General features: G+C 42.6%; 1 protein-coding gene across 2 annotated transcripts in view; it reads right to left on the bottom strand.

Moving 5' to 3' along the window:
* Nucleotides 1–26,151, bottom strand: part of FRMD3 (FERM domain containing 3) — a 294,913-nt gene that overhangs the window by 42,712 nt on the left and 226,050 nt on the right. For both annotated transcript variants that reach the window (XM_005582012.4, XM_005582011.4), the window contains exons 7-12: nucleotides 18,534–18,621; nucleotides 16,836–16,924; nucleotides 15,252–15,315; nucleotides 14,313–14,401; nucleotides 3,837–3,911; nucleotides 3,475–3,543 (exon numbers count right to left, since the gene is read on the bottom strand). In XM_005582012.4, the coding sequence (XP_005582069.1) occupies nucleotides 3,475–3,543; nucleotides 3,837–3,911; nucleotides 14,313–14,401; nucleotides 15,252–15,315; nucleotides 16,836–16,924; nucleotides 18,534–18,621 (474 nt within the window). The remainder of the gene's footprint in view (nucleotides 1–3,474; nucleotides 3,544–3,836; nucleotides 3,912–14,312; nucleotides 14,402–15,251; nucleotides 15,316–16,835; nucleotides 16,925–18,533; nucleotides 18,622–26,151) is intronic.

Genomic DNA, 26,151 nt, shown 5'->3' on the forward strand with positions numbered 1-26,151 from the left:
AGAAAAATACCATATTTACAGGTGAGGAAACTGACATTATGTAACTCAACTAAAAATTGCTTATACGGGCAGAGTCAAGACTCAAAAATGGTAGCATAAAATTGTGACTAAAGTGAGACTCCTGGAGTTCCTATATCCCTCCTTGAAATTAAAAGAAGTAGTGCCAGCCTCTAAAAACTCCACCTAGAGGGATTTTAATGTGAATGTATCTGTCATATTCCAGTTTTTCATTTTTGGATGAGAGATGGTAGTAATATTATCACCACCTCATATTTCTATGGCACTTTAGAATTTTTAAAGCACTTTATTTTAATACTCATAACAGAGCCTAGAAGTTGGGCAAAGTGATGTTGTAAATCTCATTTTTTAGATGAGCAAGCTGATGATCTGAGAAGTGATTTACCCAAGGCCATACAGCTGGCAAACAACACAGCTAAGATCAGAGCCCACCCGTGACCCCTACACAGGTGCTTGTGTCAGGTACAAATGCTGCCTCAGAGTGTCTGCTGTGGTGGCTGCTATGCCCAGGTGGCTCACACAACCAGCCCTGGGCTCACCAAGCTACAGCCCTCTGCCTCAATGGGCCTCTGGAATGAGCAGATGATTGTCACCCAGTGGCCAGTTCAGAGGGTTTTCATCAATGACGATCAGCAGGATAACATCAGAGTTAGCTTCTGCTCCTCTTTTTGAAGAAAAAGAAAAATTCCAATAAAGTGTTCTCAGTCTGCTTCTGTTTCTCCACATAAACACACACACCTCAGCAGATGTAGGAGTCTGTGAACTTGGCATTACTTGAAGAGTAGAATCTCAGAATGTGAAGAAAATTCGCTAATTAAAGCCTTATCACCACCATTCTAGACTATCACCTCTGAACACCCACCACAAGGGAAGGAGAGCTTATTACTACATTCTCACTTTTGACAGCAACTTCAAAGAAGCCAAAATAATTGGAAAACCAAACAATTGTCCAAGAGGAACAACTTCCTACCACACAACCAGCTACTGGGATGGAAGGAGGACTTGCCTGCATGAAGGTTTCACACATCACTATGGCTCTGACCACAACGCTGTCTCTGGGGAGGTTGAGGTCCCCGGGGCAGCACCTTGGACAGATCTCATATCAAAGAAAATGACAGGTGCTGCTGTCATCCCATACTCCTAGCTTATGTATTCATTCAACAGCTATATATTGACCTCTACTATGTGTCAAGCACTGTGTTAGGTGCTGGGGGACATGGAGATGACCAAGATAGACACGGTCCTTTCTTCCCAGAGATTGCTTTGTAGCATTACATTAATCAAATTCTTCCTGGTGTTGTCAGAGATTTGCGAGATGCTGCAAAGAACCACGGAGGCATTCTAAGGATGTGAACTCAACAGTCTTTCATATGCCCAGGAGGAGATGGAAGAGAAAGAGCATGCAAAGCAGGTCTCAAGGGCCCCTAGGTCCTTGTTGGGAGATTTTAGAAGATTCCAGAAAAGGGAAACTATGATTTGGTGGATGCCTCAGTGTGTATCCACTTTCCTCGCACTCTGGGTTTCAGTCCACTCCAAGAAAAGTGCTTCACTCCAGCAAGCCTGCTCCGTTCACCCTTCCACCACCTGATACCAAGAGCCTGGCTACTCAAAGTGTGGCCCATGGACCAGCTGCATGGCCATCATCTGAGAACATGTTAGAAATGCAGATTCTCAAGCATCACTCCAGGCTTCTTGAATCAGAATCTGATTTTAACAGAATCCCAAGGTGCTCCCTGTGCAAGTTACAATTTGAGAAACCCTGAGCTAGAAAGCCTTGGTTTCCATAAATTATTCAAACCAAAATTTACAAGAGAAGTATTTAAAAAATTATTTATTGACCTCATTAACCATCCAAAGATGGTAACTTTGAGACTCAAAAAGCCTTATCTTTTGGAATATGTTTTTCTGAAAGTATATTGTAAAAACAAAGTTTCCTGTTTTGTGCTACCAGGAGAACTCCCTCAGCATCAAGTATTTAAGATCAAATATTTGAGCTTCAACCTGAAAGAATAAAATTCATGCTGAGCCACTTGGGGGTAGTTCTGCCTCCACTACCAGCTTCTAAGAAAATGCCAGGTGCTCTCAGGGTGCTACAGAGAAAAGAGCTGAGAACACAGAAGCAGGACACTGGGGTTCTAGGCTTAGGTCTGCCATCAAAAAAAGTCAGGACCTTGGATAAAAGACTTAACCTGTCTGATACTCAAGTTTCTTTGTCTACAAAACAGAAGCATCAAACCAGGCAATCCCTGAGGTCATTTCCAGTTCAAAGATTCTGAAAGGAATGAAATGATATATTTTATCATTTCCTCTTCATTTCTGCTGCATTGAATAACTACAACTCGGGGAAGAGGAGGGAACCATAAAGATTTTTCTCATTGGTGGGTAGGCTGCAAGACTCTCAGGATCTGCACGGACGTGCCTGCAGACAAGGTGCTCCAGCTTCTCTAATCCTGTGGTCTTCTGCTTCTTACAGTGCGATAGCCTGGTTTTGCAGACTTTCACATTACACCTTCTCACCAGGTCACCCCAAAGCAGAAACAAATTTTCTTCTGTATATGTCTACATGGGATATCGTGCCAACTGCACTTCTGCTCCCCCGTGTGGGAGAGAAGTATCATCTGGATGCTTCTCCAGGCTAACTTAGCCACACTTCTGTGGGGCCACAGCCTCCTCCTGCCCAACAACCCCAAGAGACAAGGTGGAGAGGCACCCAGCTCACTTAGTCACCCTGGAAATGGAGGAAACTGGGAAAACCCAAGCATAAAGGAAATACCTCTGGGTTTCAAAGATGGGGAAGAAAGGGCAGGTGCAAACCACTGTATGGGGGACTTCCTAAATAATTTAGCTCATAGTGATCTTTCCTTAAAAAGTGGGAGGCATCATGATGAGAATGTTCAGCTTTAGATATGCAGCATATTTGAGGTTTAGGATGGACAATGATTTGTGTAAATTGTGGTAGTGGGAAGTCCAACATGGCAAGAAAATATTTAATTCTTAAGAATGACTGCATATCGTCACCTTAATGGAGATGTGTACTCTTGAGCCAACAATGACTAAGTCCTTCTTCCTCTGCATGGCTCTAGAGAGTAACAGTCCCATGAAAGGTAAGCCTGGATTCAGGCCAATAGGAACCAGTCAAATATGATGAATGCAGGCAGGAACAGAGAACTTCTAAGAGGATGAGATGACAGAGTTTGGCCAGGCGATGGCCCAGCATGCTGCTTGTTCAGGTGACGCTCCAGACCTAATCAATGACTCCCCAGAGAGCACATAACTCAAAGTGGAGCCCAGCTGTGCTCATGCCATAGCCCAGCCAAATCTGTCTAAGTGAGATGTCTAAGGAAGTGAGAATGTCTTTCTTTAATGCTGTATGTCACTATGCAAAGGGATGTTATAGGGAATTTGGAAAAGTCAGCTTTTAAAGCCACTTGGAACCCGCAATGATCATCCACTCACCTGTGCACCTCAGGAGGCTCCCTCTGGATCTTGGAACTTGCCTCCACCACCTCTTTGGCAACTTTCCCACTGCAAAAGACAGAAACACATGTGTATGTACACATACTCAGAAAGAATGGGAGAGGTATGCACAAGTGTCTTTCTGTTAACTTCACAGGGGTCTGGCCCAGCTATAGCAATCATGAGGGGAGAAATTACAGTAGAGTTTGAGGGTGCCCTGTGAGCATAAGAGCAATGGAGTGAAAATGGAAGACTCAAACAGAGGCAAAAGCCAAAGGCCACTTATTTGCAAGCAAAATTTTGAAATTTACGTGGCTGCCCCATCCCTACCCCATCACTGAGATGGAACCATTGGTACCCACCTATATCGAAATCTACTTCCTTTAAAAAATATCTTGCTGCTTGATACGGTCTTGATCTGACTGGATTTTGCATACCTTTAAGAAAAAGCAAAGCATAGGTGGTAAGGACATTGGAAAGTCCACTTACAACATGCTAGAGAGGTGTGGCGATGGGGTATTTTTGCTACAAGAAAGAAACGTAATTAACCTTGTGACTCAGCCTGCATGTGCACACACAAACTAAAAGAAAAGCTTCACAAAAGAATAGTTACTTTCACTAAGTGTATAGGATTCTAATATTTTCTATGCTATTTCCTTTCATTCTTTTTAAATTCAAGACCCACATACTGGCTTTCATAATTCATTAGTGGGTCACAACCTGCAAAAAGGACTGGGCACTGATGATCAGAAGGAATTCTCCCCCACTCGCTATCTGAAGATATGGAGAACAGGGAATTTAGTGACATGGCATCAGTAAGTTCATGGTTATTAGGGCACTTTGCTGCCTATTCTTCTATCCACGGTGCAGCAGCAAACAGTTTCCTGGCAACGGAGGTCACTGACTATGCCACGAAGAACTCATTGTGCATTGCCCAAGTGAGGGAACAAGGGTCCCGCATCCCCACAGGAATGGTCACTGGCTTCTGTGTCACCATGACCCAGTGCCCTTTAAAAGAACCCACAGTGGTAGATGACTAAGATACACGAGGCAGAAGTTGCCCAGCCAAGAACTGATTCAGCACCTCTGAGCCTGACTCGTAAATAAGAACAAAACAACAACACTCTGAAAAGCAGTCTAGAGCCTGGGCTGCTGGGAGGCTGCACACAGGGCACTAAATTACTGTGACAGCTGAGGATGGCTCTACAACACTCACGTTAAGCCTTGTACAATTAAATCCAACAAGTTAGAAAGAACAGGCCTCAGAGAGTTCAGCATCATTTAAAATATTGATAGTCACAAAATCTTAAACACACACAGACAAAATCAATACAATCTGTAGCATCCTAAGCAAAAACATGTACAGAGCCAGGGAAGTTTCAGTGCAGTGATCCCCACCGTTGAGCCTCTTGAAGCTTCCTTTATTCACTCAGCAATTATTAACTGAGTGCCAACCCTGCTCCACACACCAAGGTAAGTACAGGAAAGACACGTGGCTGATCTAGCCTGGGGGCCAGAGAAGGTGCCCTGAGGAAGGGACATCTGAGCTGAGATCCAGGGGCTGGAAGGTGTTAACCAGGGCCAGGTGATAAGCAGTGGTGAATATACCCAGCAGAGGGCCAGTGGGCACAAAAGCCATCAGCCTAAACATCTGGAGAACTAAAAAGACTCAATTATTCTAAGTGAAGCAACTCGGGAATGGAAAACCAAAAATTCTATGTTCTCACTTCTAAGTGGGAGCTAGGCTATGCATACGCAAAGGCATATAGAGTGATATAAGGGACTTTATAGCCTCAGAAGGGGTAGGGTAGTAGGGGCCAGGGATAAGAACTACACATTAGGTGCAATGTACACTAATCGACAGGTGCTCCAAAATCTCAGAATTCACCACAATATAATTCATCCATGTAATCAAAATCCACTTATACCCCAAAAGGTACTGAAATTTAAAAAAAATAAACAAAACACATTTTAAAAAGACTCAATGTGCATTTTGCCTTGTTATTATTACTACACACACACACATTTTTTTTTCTTTTCCTAATAAAGAAAAGTGAATGTGCAGATGTACAAAGTAGAACAAGGGAAACTTGGACAGAGAGCGAGAATCCAACTTCCCAGGACCGGACCTTAAGTGGCCCTTGTTAAGGATCTTGGTCTTTATCCACAGAACAACTGAAAGCCATAGGAACAATCTTCTGCAAAGAAGCCCCTTCCCACCCAGCTGTGTAAACAGCCCAAGATGACACAGAAGGGCACTGGCCACAAATATTAAACAGGGAGAGTGAGATGGGCAGGGGAGGGCACAGGCCTTGGCAGGGGCATCCTGTCAGGGCAGGGCCCAGAGAAAACGGTGCGGGACCTCTAAGGACACACAGGGTCACATGAGAGCCAGTGTGCTGGCTGGAGCTTCCTTCCAGACCACACCCACTCACGAGGCTAGAAACCCCCAGCAAGCCGCCTTGAGGTGGTCCCAGCCGTGCCCTCCTCCTCCTCCTATGAGGACATGCCTGCTCTGGGCCCATCTGCACCCCCTAAAACTCCCCACCGGCCCTACAGAGCTGTGGGCCTGACACTTTATCTACTGAAGCCTGAGAAGAGAAAAGGACGATCACCTCTGCCCTCTCCCCGTCTTCTTGGCCTGGTTGCTCCCAAGTCCTCAGAGGTAGGGAGAAGAGAAAGGTTTAAAGAAACTTCGATTTTTTTATTGTTTTTTTTCTTGTTGTTGTTGTTGTTGTTGTTGTTGTTTTTTAAATTCCAGGTTCCTAAAGATCCTTGGGACACAGTGGTCAGCCAAAAAAAAAAAAAAGACTGAGTTTCTTAATTGGGTTTTTAAAATTCGAACTCAACACTTTGCCCATTCTACAGAAGCGACACGTGAAGCCGGTGAAGCCAACACAGGCATGAGTCAACTTCCTGGCCACTCAGGGCGTGCAGGGCAGAGGCAGTGGCTATTTTTCACTAGTCTGGCCTCAGCTCTGGCCCTTCCAGGCCCCAGGAGGAAGCCACTATCATCCATCTGCTCAAACCCAGACTGGCCTCTTAGAGGGAAGTCTCAGTCTCAGCACTCCTTCCCAAAAACCCTCAAAGTGACTCAAAAGAAGCAGGTCAAAAGATACATCTCACAAAGAAGCCCAGTAGCTGTCTGCTCAGGATGAGCGGAGAGAAAAGACTGCGCTTCTCTCTGGCAGCGGGTTCCCCTGGAGGAGTAGCTGCAGATGATCTGATTTGCTCAGAGACAGTTGCACGAGCGCATTCCCACGAATCCCCTGCCCTCCCAAACGTCCAGGTGAACTCCCAGAGCGTTTCAGTTGAGATTTTTAATGGAACGTTAACAGGGAGTTTATTCTGAGAGCTCAAATGACACCCACGCACTGGGAATTGGGAAACAAGGCTGTAGGCGGGAGGGCAATGGACAGAGGAGAGAGAATGGTGGCCGCGTTAAAGTACATGAATCCGGAGTACCAGTTCCCAAACCTGGCTGGGCATCAGACACCTGGAATAGGTATAAAAAACACAGATTCTCAGGCTTTATCATGAGAGATTCTGATTCAGTGGGTCTGAAGAGGGGCTTGACTTTAACCAAGCACCCTAAGGGGATTCCAAGAAGTCCACTTACATTTGAGAACCTCTATGCCCCCAAATTCTCCTAGGATGACCCAAGAGGTGACATTTCACCTGAAAGAACAGTGGTCCAGATTCCTACTCACACCTGGTTCTGTGACCTTGGTCATGCCGTGTGGCTTTGCTGAGCCTCAGTTTCTCTACATATTATTAAAGGGGGAGGGTGTTATAATATTTCATGGTACTCTCAGGAGGGTTACACAAGAGTAAATGATTTGAAAGCACCTAGCATCATACCCGCTCATTATATAATAGTTTTCCTCCCTCCTTCCTTCCCACCTTCCTCCCTCCCTAATATCAGTCTCAAACCCCTTCATCACCTTCTCACTATGAAGCTACCAAAGCCAATCCTCTAAACTATGGTGGTTCCAGAAAACCATGTTAAACACTCTGAAAGCAAATCAAAGCTCTAACTCTAGCCAAAATGTTCCAAGCACTCTGTTTACCAGACTGTCCCATCCACAGCAAGCCCAGGGAAGAGTGTTCTTCCCACAGAAAGCAATGAATTCACAGCCTCATTGGAACCGCAATTCGCTCGCCTATGGCCTTCTGCCTTCCTTTCCACCTGCCCTCTCCCACTTCAATCTCCAGCTCCCCGTCAAAGTCCCAACATAAGAAGTATGACTGTGCTCAAACATCTGACCTCACAAAGAAATCCAGTTCATCTCTGCAGGAGCACACCTCCCCTCTCCCCAACCTGCAATTTCTCCTCTGAAACCTGCTATTCCAGGGGCCTGGATGAAGGTCAGGATAGGTACTGGGTGGACATTGGGTGGTGCTCCAAGAGGCCACCTCTAGAATTAACAACACAATTTCCCATTGATGTCATAATTTAGAGCTCCTGGAGTAACCATAACAATAACAGCATTTACTACTGAGCCTTTAATATGGGCAATACCCCCTCCAAAGCACCTTTAATAAACAATTCCTTTATCCTCATGGCTCTCTGCTAGAAGGAAGGAATCCCCATTTTCACATAAGGAAAATAAGGCACAGAGAGGTTTCATCACTTTACATGGTTCCATGATAGAAGCTGCTGGAACCGGGCTATAAATCCAAGTCCGTCTGATTTCAGTATTTAAAAAAATCATGCTCTAGTCATACTGGCTCTCAAACTTTAGTGAGCAACAAATCACCTGGAAGGCTTTTTAAAACACATCTCTCTGATTCAGTAGATTTGGGGAAGAGCCCAAGAATCTGCATTTCCAACAATTTCTGGGAGTGATGATGCTGGTTCAGGGACCTGATGGGAGAATCACTGAACTAAAGCAATGTCTTAACCCCTCGACGGCACGTTAGCAACAACTGGGAAACTTTTAGCACTGCCAATACCTAGGTGTCTCGTTCCAGATTCCGATTTCTCAAAATAACAGCTTCGTCGAGATACAATTTACATACCTTAAATTTCACCCTTTTAGATTTTATACTTTGGTGGGTTTTAGTATAATTCATGAAGTTGAAAAAAGAGATTACAAAAATCAATCACCGCTATCTAATACAAAAACATTTTCATCACCTCCAAAAGAAACCCCCTGTCACCACAATGGGTATTGGCAGTCACTCCCTGATTACCCTCCTCATCTCACCTACTCCCAGCCAAAGCAACCGCTAATCTGCTTTCCATCTGTATACATTTGCCATTTTAGATATTTTATTTCAATGGACTCATGCAATATATGGTGCTTTGTAAATGGTTTCTTTCACTTAGCACACTGTTTCCAAGGCTCAGCCATGCTGTAGTATCAGTTCTTCATTCCTTTTTATGGCTGAATAATATACCATTGTATGGATATACCATGTTTTGTTTATCCGTTCATCAGTTGATGGACATTGGATTATTTCCACTTTTTGGCTATTATGACTAATGCTGCTACAAAGGCTTGTGCACAAGTTTTAATGAAGACCCAGATTCTGCTCTAACTGGGTCTGGGGTAGGATACAGGGACCCATAGCACTGGTATTAATAGTTTTTAAAAGCTCCTCCAGGAGATATTAATGTAGCCAAGATTGAGAAATGCTGGTTTAGAACTTTATTACTTGGAGTGTGGTCTATAGACCCACAGCACAGTATCCCCTGGAATTTATTAAAAATATGGACTCTCATGCCCACCCCAGACCTTTTGAATCAGAATCCACATTTTAACCAGATCCCCAGCTCCTTTGTGTGTGCATTAAAGTGTGAGAGGCACTTGTTTAGGGAGCTAGTCTGGGTTCTTACTTACCAAGCATAATACTGTTCCTTTGACAAAATATACACCAAACTCTGAATAAGAAATGTACTAGGAACTGCTTTTATCCCCTGCACACAATTCCAAAACAAATTGGGAACAGAGAGTGTCATACAGCCTCAACCATGTATCTAGTACACAGCAAAAAGTGTGAGATAAAGACGCTGTGAATGAAAACATCAGTGAGCCCCTGAATCCCTCAATGTATCCAGTGTGCTTTCAGTGGACCAGCATCCAGAAACAGTGAGCTCTGGGGCTGGCAGCACCATGATAGACCACACATAGTATAAAGGAAGCTCTTAAATGGTGAATAAGTCTGTGCTGGAGATCCCCTGGGGTCTGGAGTAGGCGGGAAAACATCAGAGTTTCTGCGTCTGGGCTCCATTCCCAGGCAGATCTCAGAGCCAGGGCTTTCAAAACAGATCTGTGGCCATTGGCCAGCTGACAACCAGCAAGCGCGTTTGCGTCCTAAAAGCACACTGGGGAATTCGCAAGCAGAGGCCCCGGGGCCTCCCTGCTCCCGTGCAGGTGAAGTAAAGATGGAAGGAACAAACCATCCAGGAAACAAGATCAGGGCCTTGCTCTGCTAGCTGAAACCATTAAAATGCACGGCCAGCGGGACAGATCTAGAAGCAGGGCCAGGACCTCTGCCCAGGGAAGGGTGGGCATGGTGGAGGAAGCAGGCATACCCCTGAGGTTACCAGAATCAGAGCCTCCCAAATGAAAAGGAGTGGGCTCTTCATCCAACTGCTGCTCAAAATACTCTAACCGTTAGCAGAGGGGGCAGTAATAGAGCAGCAGCTTCTGTTTTTCAATGGTTCATATGCCTGGCAGAACTGAACACAGCAAGGCAGGTAATTTAGTCTCATTTCAGAGATGAAAAACAAAGATGAGGCTCCAAGAAATTAAGAGCTTTGTTCCAGGCCACACTGCTATAAATGACAGAGTCAAGATTTAGAACCAAGCCCATTGACTTCCAAAGCTCACACTCGTTACGCTATGCCCCAGTGGTGCAAGCAAATGCACCCAGGTCAGTCCCAGGCCCATTCATTCTACAGGTGAGGAGGCTGAGGCCAGACAGCAATAAAGTGACCTGGCCAAGGTCCCACAGCTGGGCCAGAACAAGTGATACTTCCCCTCCTTCCTCAGGAACAAGGATGATTATGGGATAATGGAGGAACAAAATGTTCAGGCAAATCTCAGATCGCTATAAACATTCAGGTTTAGAAGTCAAATAAGAGGAGGGTAGCTTGGTTAACTGTAGCCGATGTTCCAATGCAAAGACTGGTCAACTGTATACAGTTTGTCACTTGTGCCCACAGCTAAACCCTTCAAGTCTTCCGAAGCATCCACAAGTGACTGGAAGCGACTTCTTCAACATGCCAAGTTGACCTACCTAGTTCATGATAAAATTATCAGAATACCTTCCTTACTAGCTGCCAGCTAATCTGCTTCCCCAAAATGTGTAAAACACATTCCCCAGATTGCTGGGTTTTCCTCTCCCTTTCTCCTCTCAATTTTGTTTTTGCCTTTATTTAACTCTGTCTCCCAACTGACTTCCTTGCATATGATAACGTGCATGAAATAGCAAATGAATGTCTCCAAGTTATTCTTTGATATGGACCCGGCGATTTCACTAAAGTATCTTCAAGGCTGTGCCAAAGTCCTTCCAAGCAAAACTTGCTGTGTGGCTCTAAAGGAAGGCCTGTCTGCTGGGTGTTCTCCTGTATCACCCCCTCCCATAGGCCTGTCTGCACGTAAAGAATGATCAACCACACCTATTGCACCTCTGTTGCCTCTTTTGCACTGATCAAGCCCTCCGTGTCTGGCCCCAAGACCTCCTGGTCCCTGATCACCTCTTTTTCTACCTCATCTATCCTCTGCTCCAACCTTGTAGCCACTCGTGTCTTGCAAAATGCATCCTCCACGTTCCTGCCGTGGTACCCTACCAGAGCTGGGATGGCCTTCCCCCACCTAAAAAGGTCTTCTACCTCCTAGCTCCCCTGGCGGCAAGACTCACCCTCTCCTCTGGATTCCTCTCCAGCTTTTTTTGTTGTTGATTTCCCTCTTGGTCTCTTACATGAAATAACAGTCTCCTGAGGACAGGAACCATGCCTTATCAATCTGAGCTAGTAAACATGTTTTCAGTGCCTGAGATCTTCAGGAAAGAAAAAGACAAGCAGAAGCTAGTTCCTGCCCTCAGAGAGTTCAAATTGATTACAGAACTGACATGCTGGTATGTAAAAATCTACAATCCAATAGAAATCCTGGAGAAAGGAACAGGGGAGAGTAACTCCTCAGTGAGTATATAGCTTCCTTTTGGCATTGATGAAAATATTTGGAAATAGATAGAAATGATGGTTGGACAACATTTTAAACATACTCTGCCACTGAATTGTACACTTTAAAATAATTAATTTTATGTTACGTGACTTTAACCTAAATAAAAACAATGAATACAGGTTAAAAAACATAGAGCTCAGATCCAGTACAGATACACAGTACAGATATATAAAATTCTGTGATAAAATTGTTATGATAGATTTTGTTTTTGCCATGTTTCTTCACTCCATTTATTAATTCCCTCATATGCAAGAAAATATTCACTGAAAATAACTAACTGAACATCTCTAAGTTATCCTTTGACAAGAAACAGATGGTTTCATTCAAGAAAGAACAGAAGAGTTCCAAAAGCTTAGGCACTGAAAACCATGTGTCAGGTCCTCTAAAAACTAAATATAGGGTTACGCTATGATCCAGCAGTTCCATTCTAGGTATATGCCCAAGAGAACTGTCCACGCAAAAACTTGTATCCAATGCTCGTAGCAGCATTACTCATAGTAGCTAAAAAGAGGGAACAACCCCAGTGTGCATCAACTGATGAATGGATAAACCAAATGTGGTCTATCGAAACAATGCAGTATCATTCAATCATAAAAAGGAATGAAGTACTGAGACATGCTATAATATGGGTGAACTTTGGAGACATTCTGTGACACAGGCACAAAAGGCCACATCGTTTATGATTCCACTTATACACAATGTTTATAATAGGTAAATCCATAAAAACAGAAAGTAGATTAGTGGTTGCCAGGGGCTGGGTGGAGGAGGAAATGGGAAATGACTGCTAATTGGCATAAGGTTTATTTTGTGAAGGATAAAAATATTCTGGAATTAGATAGTGATAATGGCTATATTACTTTGCAAATTACACTAAAAACCACAAAACTGTATACTTTAAAAGGGTAAATTTTATGGCATGTAAATTAGATTTCCATTTTTAAATTTTTTTTAAAAACAAAATAAAAAAACACTAAGGCTCCAACTAAAGACTGAGAATGTCAAACCCTCTGTGTTTCCCTCTCTGAACTCTCATGTGGGTGAAAGCTTCTAGACATGCAGATTTTCCAAAGGCCAAATGATCTCCTTCCTTATCAGTCCCCAAACATGCAGTAGGCACACAAAGACCTTGAGGTGGTGGTGGTCACAGGAAGGTCTACTGGTACACATCACCTTGTCCAGTCATTCCTAGTACAGCATTTTGTGCATCATCTCACCCAGTGGTGTTCAAATTATGCTCCTGGGTTTTCCTAGGGCTGACGAGTTTCCTGGGACATGGGGATGTCAGTGCTAAACCTAGGAAAGGCATAGGTAACCTGGACAATTGGTCACCCCAGCTCCTGAAGAGCAATGAACAACGGACAAAGAGTCTGCAATCTCCAATCCCAACCAAGGCCCCATCGACCACCGCAACTTCTCTTTTCATCTCCTTTACGTGCTGGGCTTTTCCTACACTTGAGATTAAGGAAAAGTATTCTGTGGCTGAAACTTGTTTCAAAATCATTATCCAAGCCATCATTCTCCCGATGGTTCTCATCAGCCAAAGCCCAGAGATAGCATTTTCAGGGAGATGACTCTAATCAGTAAGACAGAATCTCACTGTAAGGGGCAGGGAGACTGATCAAAGTCTCCCAGTCATCCAGGGAGACCCCTGGATGAGGTCCAGGGGTGTACAGTGCTGATGGCCTGAGCAGGGCTGGACTAGGTTCTTAGTTGCATCCACTACCACTGCCTTTCCAGTCAGCAAGTGTCTCTCAGAGGAGAAGGTGTAACTCCATGGACAGACCTCAGTTTGAACTTCTTTTGAAACCCAAGAGCTTTACAGATTTCTGAAGTCTTGTCCAGCACCTACTTTCTATGATCCTAGGCTCTGATAGCATTCCACCCATAAACCTTCGGCTCTGTTTTCAATACACTGAAGCCTTCTTACTATGAACACAGGTGACTCTCTGCCAGAGGTCTCTGTTTCTGGTTGTGAAAGCACGTCCAACCCATACTCAGAGTAAGCCAGAAATATCAGAGAGTATTAATTCTGGCTCCCAAAGCAGCCTTCAACCAAAATAAATGGGGAATTTGTAGATATAACAGCTCCACCTCTTTGCCCATCAGCAGGAGAACTGTGAGGCATATTACACCATGTCCCAGAGTTCCTAAGAAGATCTGAGCCATTGTCCATGGTAGTGACCTACTCAATAATGCATCTTATGTTGCTTCCCCATCTCACCCCCGTCCCGCCACTCCCTTACTGGTATGTCCATTGATTACATCCCACATAAGCTACTTGCACCAAACTCTATCTCAAGGTCTGCTTTGTGGGGGTGGGGAGAGGAGGGCAACCAAAAATTGATCCTGTGACACATTTTGTGGAAACAGCTATTTGAAATGCACACACACACACACACACACGCACACACAGTGGCCCACAGCCATTCCATAGCAAACATCCAACACAGAGCTCAGGACTTGGTCAGGCCAACAAACCGACAATCACTGGGAGTCACCCTGAACAATGCACGAAATTTCAATTTACTTAAATAAAATTTTTAAAACTGTATTAAAAGAAATAAATATGCAGCCATTTGCAAAATATAAAGAATTCCATGGGTGCTTTTAAAAGCTGTAATTAAGTGAATAAAAGCCACTTACTTATAAAAGGCCTGGTTTTCCACTCCACACTTCCAAAGATGTTTGCAGGCAGCTGGTGTTGAAGTATGGAACGCCAACATGGCTTTTTTCTAATTAAAAAATAACAAAACAAGAAAAGGCATGTAAAACACCACTTACACTTTCCATGGGGTTGTTTTTTTTTTCAGGTGTTTACCTCTTTGTATCCTGTCTCCTATCACACAGACTTGAAGTAACTTAACATATTGCTGTGTTCTTTACAGTGTCGTTAACATGGTATTTACCCCTCCCTCACCCTTTGCAGATATCACTAATGTATTTAGGACCTGTTTCTGATCAAAATCAGCCTCACAATGCTTCTCAACACTCCAGGCATCATATACCTCTCTGTCACACTGGAATTAGCCTAAAAACATATTTGCCTAACTAGTACTTGGGTTGATAACTAATGACAAGAAAACTTGCAAATTTCTAGAGCTAGCTCTGAGGTTAATATTTTGTTAATGGTCTCCCCACAAATGCATTCCCTGGTGAACCCACAACCTGTATCTAGTAACTCCCTTGTTTTAAGACTCTCTGGATGAATAGGCTCTGTTTATAACACTCTAATGAGCACTGGTTGTTGATATTTAGCTTTGTAACTATTCTTTATTTGTTTCATATGTCTGTATCTTGGCAAAAAGAGGTAGGGAGAGGGTCCATCTTTTATTTCCAAAGTCTATCCCAGTCTGTTTTGTACACAGGGGTGTACAATCAGCATTGCTCACTGACTTTACTGCTCAATGTACAAACCCAGTACTCATTTGTTTGCCTCTAAAATATTTTCAGCATAAGCTTTCATTATCATCAAACACTTCAAAGTCATGGTCTTTGTTGACTACAATACTAATGGCATATTTTATTCCTGAATCTCTCTCATGCACACACAATAACAGGCAGTTAAAAAAAGCAGTATCTGACCTCCTTCTGGGTGCCAATCACATAAAATGTCTTCCCTTCAAACTTCAATTTGCAGACATCTGGCCTAAGAAAAGAAAATCTCTGGGTAAGAAGAAAAAAAGTGGCAGCTAACCAAGGTACTTGGGTTTCCCATAGGAATCTGACTGACTCAAAAATGCCAGGCAGACTGCAGTGAAACAAGATATAATCTTATCATTGGTGAAGGTCTAATGGGCAGCGAAAAGCCCTGAGTAAATTATACGGCAATTCTCTTTCCGAGAGAGGATCCGCACACAGCTCAGAATTATTTATTCTATTATTTACAGTCAGGCTGCATCTTTCTTTCAAGAAGTTCTAGTGTTCGTTAACATTAACGACCAGAACAATATTAATTGCCCCGCCCACTTAGCAAGGTGGGAAGAACGTGCTGATTTCAGATTCAGTTCATGAAATGACGTGGATTCACAGTATCTGACTTTCTCCTCCCTCTGCATCCATTTCCAAGAAGCAAATCCACTGCGCTGCAAAATGTTCACTCCTGTTTTCCCTGTTTACAAAAGAACTGTGTTCTTTTTTGTTTTGTTTTGTTTTGTTTTGTTTTGTTTTGTTTTGTTTTTTGAGACGGAGTCTCGCTCTGTCGCCCAGGCTGGAGTGCAGTGGCGCGATCTCGGCTCACTGCAAGCTCCGCCTCCTGGGTTTAGGCCATTCTCCTGCCTCAGCCTCCTGAGTAGCTGGAGAACTGTGTTCTTATATATTGGAGTTCCCATTCTTTTCAGCAAAGACTGGTTTAAATAGAAACATGTGACCCAATTCTGTCCCATTAGATATACAGGAGGTCTCCTACAGGGCTTCTGAAAAATTCTCCTTGTTTGAAAAGGAGACACATGGAAGGGGCTGCTCTCCTCCAGGCTCTGGGCATTGCCGTGGGGAGATGTGCAGGCCAGTCGCACGCATGCCCATCTCAGGAGCGGGAGCCTCAGGACCAATGCGCCTGCCCAAGGATGGCAGAGGAAAAAAAAAAAAAGAGACCTAAATCCTTTCCGGCATTTAAGTTAACAGGCGTTTAAGTTAACAGACCGTGGAACTGCTCCACATTTGCTTTGTGGGCTGATTAGTCCTCTTATTTGTAAGCCATCATGAGTAGACATTCCTGCTACCTTTTGCCAAAAGCATCTTCATGGATACACTGGATCACAAAGGGTAAGTTTGCACCCAGGATTCAACAGAGGAGGAGAGTGGAAAGAAGTGAGTTGGGGAGAGTGGATCCTGAGTTGTTCATGGGAACTCAAACCTTTACCCTGCCCTGACCTAATCCGTGTGCCCCCCTTAGCCACAGCAGTAGAAGCTACTGGTGAGGAAATACTGGATACCTTCTCTTCGAAGGCAGAGCCCCTGAGCCCACGCCTCCTAAGTTGACTCCTCAGCTTGGCATTTCCAAGTCCCCACCGAAGGCAACCTAGATGTTACATCGCTTTATGATGAAGCTCCAAGGCAAGGAAATGAATACCAGGCATTCTACCCGATGCTTGCCCAAGAAGCCAAGGAGGGGACAGAGGAATCAAGATTAAGAAAAATGGAAAGTCAGTTTTCCAAAGAGGCACTCACCATTTTATCAAATGGATTCTCTTATTTCCCTGGAATACCACGAAGCCTGCAGCTGTGAATCCTAAAAATGTTGTTGTGCCTGTTGAATCCTGGGAAAAAGATAGAAAAATCTGTTTAGATTGAGGAAAATAAAATAAATGATAACCAATATACTCATTCCTCCTCACCCTAGGTTGAGACTAATTCCAATGATTATAGCGATAAACTGAGTTTCTGAGATGGAACTTCTAAGAGCAAGCCGTTCAAAGTCTGGGTGAAGTCCAGCAATATGTAGCTTTTCCCTTTGAGGAGTGGACCTTCTGCCCTCTAGGAACCTCCTGGAAAAATATAAGTTAGTCCCAAATCACTATGTCTACTTCCAACTGTCTTCTGGGGCTGCCTGTGTTCCAGGTCTGCTTTGTCATGTGAGCAAACTGTTCCTGGTTGCCATTCGCACTCTAACGTGATGAAACCAAAGCCCTGAGCATCGAATTTTCTGGAAATTTCAGTATAAAAATATCTCCAGAAAAGCTTACTGTGCTTCCAGCCTAGACCAGGAAAACTAAGCATCTCGTAGATAAGTGAAGGCAAAGGAATAACAACACAAAGATCAAGTCAGTCTCCAAGAAATAAATAAAATAGAGTTCAAATTTCTGCGTAAAAAGTCAATTCACTAAAATGAATAAACTGATTAATACCATTCTAGGAAAGAGCTGCTGGTAAATATTCCAACACATATGTGTAGGCAGAACAAGAGGATGTAAATGCCAGTATGGACAAGTAACCCCGACTCTCCGCCTTGGCTACACATTGGAAACACCTGGGGAGCCTGGTCTCCACCCCTGGCAGATCCTGACATAATTGGTGTGGGATCTGTTCTGGCCAGCAAGGGGCTCATGAAGCTCTCCAGGTGCTTCTAATGAGCAGCCCAAGCTGAGACCTATAGGACTAATGCTTTACCAAATATCAGGCAGTCCAATCTGGGTAAAGAAATATGCCACTAAAACTCCAGAACTTATCTTTAAGAGCCTAACTGATAAAATGCTTAGTTTAGGATTAGGACTAGTGTCTGGCTGATGCATAGTCTAATATATGGAAAGAAGAACATTGCTTCAGTGAAACATTTATGGAAAATGTATCTGTAAGTATCTCCTTGGGAACTTGATTAAAAAGGCAGATTCCCCAGTTGTACCCCCAGAATTCTGATTTAGTTGCTCTGGGGGGAGGCCCAGGAGATTCCGATGTAAGTAGTCTGTGTTTCATCCTTGAGAGAAACGCTATCAAATATGAGTAAAGGAAAAAATAAAAACGAGTGTTCCTAATGCCAAAATGCAACTTGAAATCTTTCTTTTTTTTCCTTCCACTTTCCCATTTTTAAAAACTGCATTCTTGCTGGCAATGGCCTTGAAAGTAAATGTGTCAGGAGCCTGAAACTCCTCAGGGGCCAAACCATCTATTTGATGAGTGAATCCATGGATGTTAATTTAGGAAAATGTGGCTACCACATAGCAATCAATGAACAATTGGAAGACTCCGACGGAGAAAATCAGCTGCCAAAACAGGTAACAGCAGCCCACTGTTGTCCCTTCCAATGAGGGACCGTGGGCCAGGCTGTGGGAAAGATTTAACAAGGCTCTGCCAGGCCTGTGCACAGATAAACTCTCTCTTTTATTTTGCAAAACAACCATTATATGGTGACCTGCTGTGAGGGGCAGTTACCTTGCACGGGTGAGGATCCACCCCGTAGGTTTCCAAAGTGTGAGCTTTCAGGAGCAAGTTAAATTCAGCAACTGGTGGGCTCTGCCCCCTAAAATCACATAAGAAAAGTTAAGGAAGTTAAAATGGAAAAGAATAGAAACATGGAATCCCTTCATTCAGTAAAGTATGGCGGTCTAAGCTAAATAAGGAGAAAAACCCTTACATAAATAGGAATCAGTAAGACTGATCATTATTTCTCACCACAAGGAGTCCTTTGCTAAGGAACCCGAGCTTGTGTTCTCTAGCTAATTGTTCCATAACAAACCAATACACACTCTGAGCACTCCAGTGACCTGTACAGTTAATCAAGGTTATCAAGTTACCAATAAGTAGGCCCTTGCAAATTCAATCTTAATATGAAACAAAACTCATCATCTGTTCTTTCTGATAATTAAAAACATTATCCAGGGTAAATGGCATGCCTTCTTGCTCAGGGAAAACAAAATGCACAATCCTGTTACCCCATCAACAAGCCTAAACAGAGCCATCAGGGCCAAAAGAATTGTCAATCATCCCACAGACAGCTCTGGATTTCAAAGGAAATCTCAACCACTAGTCCTAGCACTGTCCTGCAAAGTAGTAAACAAGGTCTTGGCCTCAGGGAGAAAAGGCCTACAAATATAGATGACCGTGAAGCCCTTTCAGGGCTAGCATCTAAACAAAGATTATGCAACATTTCAAAGACCCCACTTTGACTAATATTAATATCCCACATGTATTTTAGAGAATCTCAATCACTCCCCAAGGATAATTATGTCATTCTAGCAACCAAGCAGAGTTTGCTAAAGAAAACAACAGGAATTCATTTTATTTTCAAAATGTAAAATTATATTACAATATTAAATCTATCTCTACTTAATTTCGTTCCCAGAGATGGATTGCCCCCCCACCCCCTCAAGATAGCGAAGAGTCATCATGCCTCTAAATCAAAACAGTATCCCATCTACTTTCTTCCTAGAGCCCTTCACAATCTCTTTACCTTTAGTGCACTGGAGTTACACTAATGTCTGAAGTCACTGTGGTATGTCTAGGGAGCATCTTTATTTATTCATCATGAGCAGCACAGTGTAGATCCTTTTAAACCAACAATGCATTTCTTTCTTTGACTATTTCATTCTTTTCTTCCCTTCCCCACTTCCTCCACCACTCTCTCTCACTACCACTCTCTCTCTTATCTCCTTTAAGAGGCCCTAATAAAAGGGTCTTGAAACTCCTAGGTCTATCTTCCATGTCTTTTAATCTTTGTTTAATTCTTTATATATCTGTCTTTTGGTAGTATGCTCTGAATTATTTCTTTTTTTTTGATACGGAGTCTCGCTCTGTCGCCCAGGCTGGAGTGCAGTGACCGGATCTCAGCTCACTGCAAGCTCCGCCTCCCAGGTTTACACCATTCTCCTGCCTCAGCCTCCTGAGTAGCTGGGACTACAGGCGCCCGCCACCTCGCCCGGCTAGTTTTTTGTATTTTTTAGTAGAGACGGGGTTTCACCATATTAGCCAGGATGGTCTCGATCTCCTGACCTCGTGATCCGCCCGTCTCGGCCTCCCAAAGTGCTGGGATTACAGGTTTGAGCCACCGCGCCCGGCCCTGAATTATTTCTTAATTCAAACATCCAGCCTGCTAATTTATTCTTCAGCTGTGCACATTCTGTGCACATTCTGCTGCTTCATTTCCAATGTAATATCTATGTGCATCTTGAAACAGCAGTCTGTTCTCAGCTCATGATCATGAATTCCTCTTATCCCTCTGAGGGTACCACTCATTTCTATTAAGGTCCAATCTTGTTGGCTGCATTAAAGCTGCTTTCTTGGTGAAGGTCATTTTGTATGCTGACTCAGAGTCTCTAATTCGTGGAGCTGATGTTTCCTTAAGTGTTTGGCGATTCCTGTTGGAATAGCAGGAATTTGCTATTATATTTTTTAATAATATTTGATGTATTTGATGTATCAGCCTCCAGAGGTATTTGACACATTTGATGTATCAGCCTCCAGAGGTTGAGGGAAGAGTGGGATGTGCCATGTGGAAGAGCATGTGATATGATTTGGATTTGTGTCCCCACCCAAATCTCATGTCGAATTGTAATCCCCAATGTTGGAGAAGGGGCCTGGTGGGAGGTGATTGGATCATGGGGGCAGATTTCTCCCTTGCTGTTCTCGGGATAGTGAGTCCTTACAAGATCTGGTTGTTTACAAGTGTGAAGCACCTCCCCCTGCTCTCTCTTCCTCAGGCTCCAGCCACATAAGATACGCCTCCTTCCTCTTTGCCTTCCGCCATGTTTGTAAGTTTCCTGAGGCCTCTTCAGCCATGCTTCTTGTTCAGCCTGTGGTACTGTGAGCCAATTAAACCTCTTAATTGCCCAGTCTCAGGTAGTTCTTTATAGCAACGCAAGAACGACTAATGCAGCATGTATCAGTAACTTGATTTGGGGCCAAAGCTTCTAGTTCTAGGCACACACACAGGGTACCTTCCCCTTAAGCCTGCTGCTGCCCATGACTCAGCACAAAGCAACCAGAGGGAGGGGTCAAAGTTGTCCACTTGCTTCAAATGTAGTTGCCCACTCACTGTGTTGGCTGTTGTGTGTATTCCTGGAAGCACCCAGAACCACTGCTATTCTATGTCTGTGTTTGGCCCGGATCCCTTCTGTTTCCTGTCTTCCAGAGATATTGCAGGATTTCTGATCCAACAATGATATTTTCTTCTATTCCTTTTCTAATGCTTTTCTTGTTATCCATAAGGACTCAGTGAAGGAAGGGAAGATTGCCATAGATGCCACCTTTTTCTTTTTTGTATTTTTTTTTTTTTGAGACAGAGTCTCCCTCTGTTGCCCAGGTTGGAGTGCAGTGGCATGATCTGGGCTCACTGCAACCTCTGCCTCCCAGGTTCAAATGATTCTCCTGCCTCAGCCTCCCGAGTAGCTGGGATTACTGACGCCCACAACCACTACTGGTTAATTTTTGTTTTTAGTAGAGATGGGGTTTCACCATGTTGGCCAGGCTGGTCTTGAAGTCCTGAGCTCAAGGAATCCACCTGCCTCAGCCTCCCAGAGTGCTGGGATTGCAGGTATGAGCCCCCTCACCCAGCCACCGTCCTCTTTTAATAGAAAAGATCATTTGTAAAGCCATCTACAGAATAGTTCTGAGGGATTAAGTCAAATTTGTGCTTTAGAAAAATGAAGTCTAAAGCTTTTCAAGATTTCCTTATTCATTTTAGTGTTCTGAAATTTCACTATGATATATGTACATAGAGAATATCTTTATGTATTCATCCCAGTCAGTACTTGTGGGCCCTTTCGATCCAGCAATTACTATCTCGGGCCATTTCTTTGATTTGTTTCTTTTCAAGACATAGTCATTATAATTTTTTTCCTTTTGATAAAGTAACAATGGACTCAGGAAAAGTAACAACTATATTGACAGGGATGGGAAAAGAGATTTCTGGAAGGTTTTCTTAATCCATATGGCATTTCTCTCTCCATCTCTCTCTTAAGTTTTTGAAGTAATATCTTACTCTCCACCAACAAATAAACCATACAGAAAATTATTGAAGTCAGGCTGGGTGCAGTGGCTCATGCCTGTTATCCCAACACTTTGGGAGGCTAAGGTGGGAGGATCACTTGAGCCCAGAAGTTCAAAACAAGCCTGGCAACGTAGCAAGGTTTCTTCTAAAAAAATTTTTTTTAATCAGCCAGATATGGTGGCACTATGATTATGCCACTGTCCTTCAGCCTGGGTGGCAGAGCAAGAAAGATCCTGCCTTAAAAGAAAATAAAAAATAAAAATAAAAATAAAAAAATTATTGAATTCACATATTATTGAGCTCTCTTTCTCTCATGCATACACACACACATATATACACACACAGTCATTTGTATACTCATCTCACCTTCCCAACTAGGGACAAAGCAGTCAAAATACCCAGCATGTCACTAAGCAACAACCCACTCTTCTGGCCCTCAATGCAGAACTTCGCCCTAATGACCCAGACCAAGACCAAAGTGAACCAGGACCAGAGCCAAAGCAGCCCTGTGCCTCCCATAGCCTTGGGCAATCAGCTTTGCTCCGGGGTGATCCTCCCAGTTTACTTGAAAGGCCCTCATTCTCCCACCCACTAGTAAGTACTCCTCTGATCTACAGAGCTAGCCATTCTCATTATTCATTGAACTGTCACCACCTTTTTAAAAGCTACATGTTGTCTATTCATAAAATTCAAGTTCGTTTTTAAAGCATACCCTCTTCAATATAGGAACAAGATAATTGTGGAAGGTTATCATGTGGATACTCACTTTGAAAAGTGAATAATTTTTCCTTGCCTAGGTGGTCTCTTTCTGACCACTTACCTGTCGTTCCTAAATCTGATGAGCATCTAATTTCCAATCACAGCCAATCCCAGATGGCAGCAGGGTACCAGTGCCACACAGCCCCTGAGGACAACCCCTTAAACTCAAGGACCTCTGTTCATCAGGAGATACCAGCCAGGGAGGAAAAAGGCAAGCTACAGTATGGGAAAAGCTGTCAGCAACACGTACAACCAAAGAAGAACACCTATCTGGAATATTTTTTAAACTCCTGTAAATCAATAAAGAGCAACAAAATGTGTTTCAAAACCAGTAACCACGCCCTCAACCTCACACAATAGGCAAAAGACTTAATAGGCACTTACCAAATAGGACATCTAACTAGCCAATAACTACATGAAAATGTGCTTAGCTTCTTATGATCAAGAAAAGGTAAATTATTTTATTTAATTTTTAATGTCTATTTTCTATATATTTAGGAGGCACAAGTGATTTCCTATTTGCATATATTGCATAGTGGTAAAAGCTGGGCTTTTAGTGCAACCATTACCCAAATAGTGAACATTGTACCCAATACGTAATTTTTCAACCCTCACCTCCTCCCACCATCCCATATCTTGTAGTTTCCAATGTCTATTACTGTCCTCTATATGCCCATGTGTATTCACTGTTTAGTTCCTACTTACAAGCAAGAACACGCAGTATTTGCCTCTTCTGTTTCTGAGTTATTTCATTAAGAATAATAGCCTCTGATTCTATCCATGTTACTGCAAAAGACATGATTTCGTTCTTTTTATGGATCAATAATATTCCATGCTATATATATTATATAAAATGCGTGTATATATATAATATATATAGCATGGAATACTATTATATATTATATGGAATAGATATATAATGTGGAATAATATTGTATATATAATATATAAATGTGAGATATATATAAATATATATATAAATGTGAGATATATATATATATGATATATATATATATCTCTCTCTCTCTCACATTTTCCTTGTCCAGTTACCCATTGATGGACACTTAGCTGATTCCATATATTTGCCATTGTGAATACTGCTGTAATAAACATATGAGTGCTGGTATCTTTTTGATATGATGATTTCTTTTCCTTTGGGTAGATACATATACACAAAGGGAAAATAGTGAGATTGCTGGATCAAATAGTAGTTCTATTTTTAGTTCTTTGAGAAATCTCCACACTGTTCCCCCCAAAAATTGTTTTAATTTACATTCCTGCCAACATGTTATAAGTGTTTTCTTTTCTCTGCATCCTTGAAAACATCTGTTGTTTTTTGACTTTTTAATAATAGCCTTTCTGACTGGTGTAAGGTGGTCTCTCTTTGTGGTTTTAATTTGCACTTCTCTGATGTTTAGTGATGTTGAGCAATTTTTGGCCACTTGGATGTCGTCTTTTGAAAAATGGCTTTTCATGTCCTTTGCTTGTTTTTTAAGGGGGGTTGTTTTTTCTTGTTGAGCTGTTTAAGTTCCATGTAAATTCCAGATATTAGCCCTTTGTCAGACCCATAGTTTGCAAGTATTTTTTCCCATTCTGTAGGTTGTCTGTTTACTCTGTTATTTCTTTTGCTGTGCAGAAGCTTTTTAGTTTAATTATGTCCCATTTGCCCATTTTTGTTTTGTTGCATTTTAGTTTAATTAAGTCCTATGTGCCTGTTTTTGTTTTGTTACATTTTAGTTAGAGGAATTGGTTACAAATTATTTGGCCAATGTCCAGAAGAGTTTTTCCTAGGTTTTCTTCTAGGATTTTTATAGTTCAAGGTCTTATGTTTAGGTCTTTAATCCATCTTAATTTTTGTTTATGGAGAGATGTATGGGTCCAGTTTCACTCTTCTGCATGAAACTATCAAATTTCCCAGGACTATTTATTTATTTTTTTATTTAGATGGAGTCTTGCTCTGTCACCCAGGCTGGAGTGCAGTGGCATGATCTTGGCTCACTGCAACTTCCGCCTCCCAGGTTCAAGGGATTCTCCTGCCTCAGCCTCCTGAGTAGCTGGTGGGATTACAGGCACATGCCACCAGGTCCAGCTAATTTTTGTACTTTTAGTAAAGATGGGGTTTCACCATGTTGGTCATGCTGGTCTTGAACTCCTGACCTCAAGTGACCATGTGTTGTGGGAGCAACCCAGTGGGAGATGATTGAATCATGGGGGCGGGTCTTTCCCTTGCTGTTCTCATGATAGTGAATGGGTTGCACGAGATCTGATGGTTTTAAAAACGAGAGTTTCTCTGCACAAGCTCTCTCTTCGCCTGCTGCCATCCATGTAAGATGTGACTTGCTCCTCCTTGCCTTCCACCATAATTATGAGCTCTCCCAAGCAATGTAGAACTGTAAGTCCAATAAACTTCTTTCTTTTATAAATTGCCCAGTCTTGGATGTGTCTTTATCAGCAGCATGAAAATTGACTAATACAGTGTATAATAATACTACCAATTTCTGCATATATATTTTGTATTCTGAAACTTTACTAAATTCATTTATCAAATCTAGGAATCTTTTGGTAGAGATTTTAGGGTTTTCTAGATAGAAACCACAGCATCACCAAACAGGGATAATTTGACTTCCTTTTTTCCAACTTGGATGTCTTTTCTTTCTCTAGCCTGATTGCTCTAGCAAGGACTTCCAGTACTATGTTGAAAAAGAGTGATGAAAGTGGCCATCTTTGTCTTGTTCCAGTTCTTGGAGGGAATGCTTTGAACTTTATCCTATTAAATATGATGTTGGCTGTGGGTTTGTCATATATTGCCTTGATTATATTAAGATATGTTCCTTCTATGTCTGGGTTGTTGAGGATTTTCTCATGAAGAGATGCTGAAGTTTATCAAACACTTTTTCTTCATCTTTTGAGGTGATCATGTGGTTTTTGTCCTTAATTCTGTATGTGATGTATCACATTTATGGATTTATGTATATTGAACCATCATTGCATCCCTGGGATAAATCCCACCTGATCATGGTGTATTTTCTTTTTATGTGTTGTTGGATCTGATTTGCTAGTATTTTGTTGAAGATTTTTGCATTTATGTTCATCAGGGATATTTATCTATAATTTTCCTTTTTGTTGTGTCCTTCTCTGTTTTGGGTATCAGGGTGATACTGGCCTTGCAGAATGAGTTAAGGAGAAGTCTCTCATCTTCTATTTTTTGGAACAGTTTCAGGAAGATTGGTATTAGTTCTTCCTTGCATGTTTTCTAGAATTCAGCTGTGAATCCATCTGGTCCTGGATGGATGTTGTTTGGTTGTT

The sequence above is a fragment of the Macaca fascicularis genome, chromosome 15, assembly GCF_037993035.2.
Source record: "Macaca fascicularis isolate 582-1 chromosome 15, T2T-MFA8v1.1".
NCBI lineage: Eukaryota > Metazoa > Chordata > Mammalia > Primates > Cercopithecidae > Macaca > Macaca fascicularis.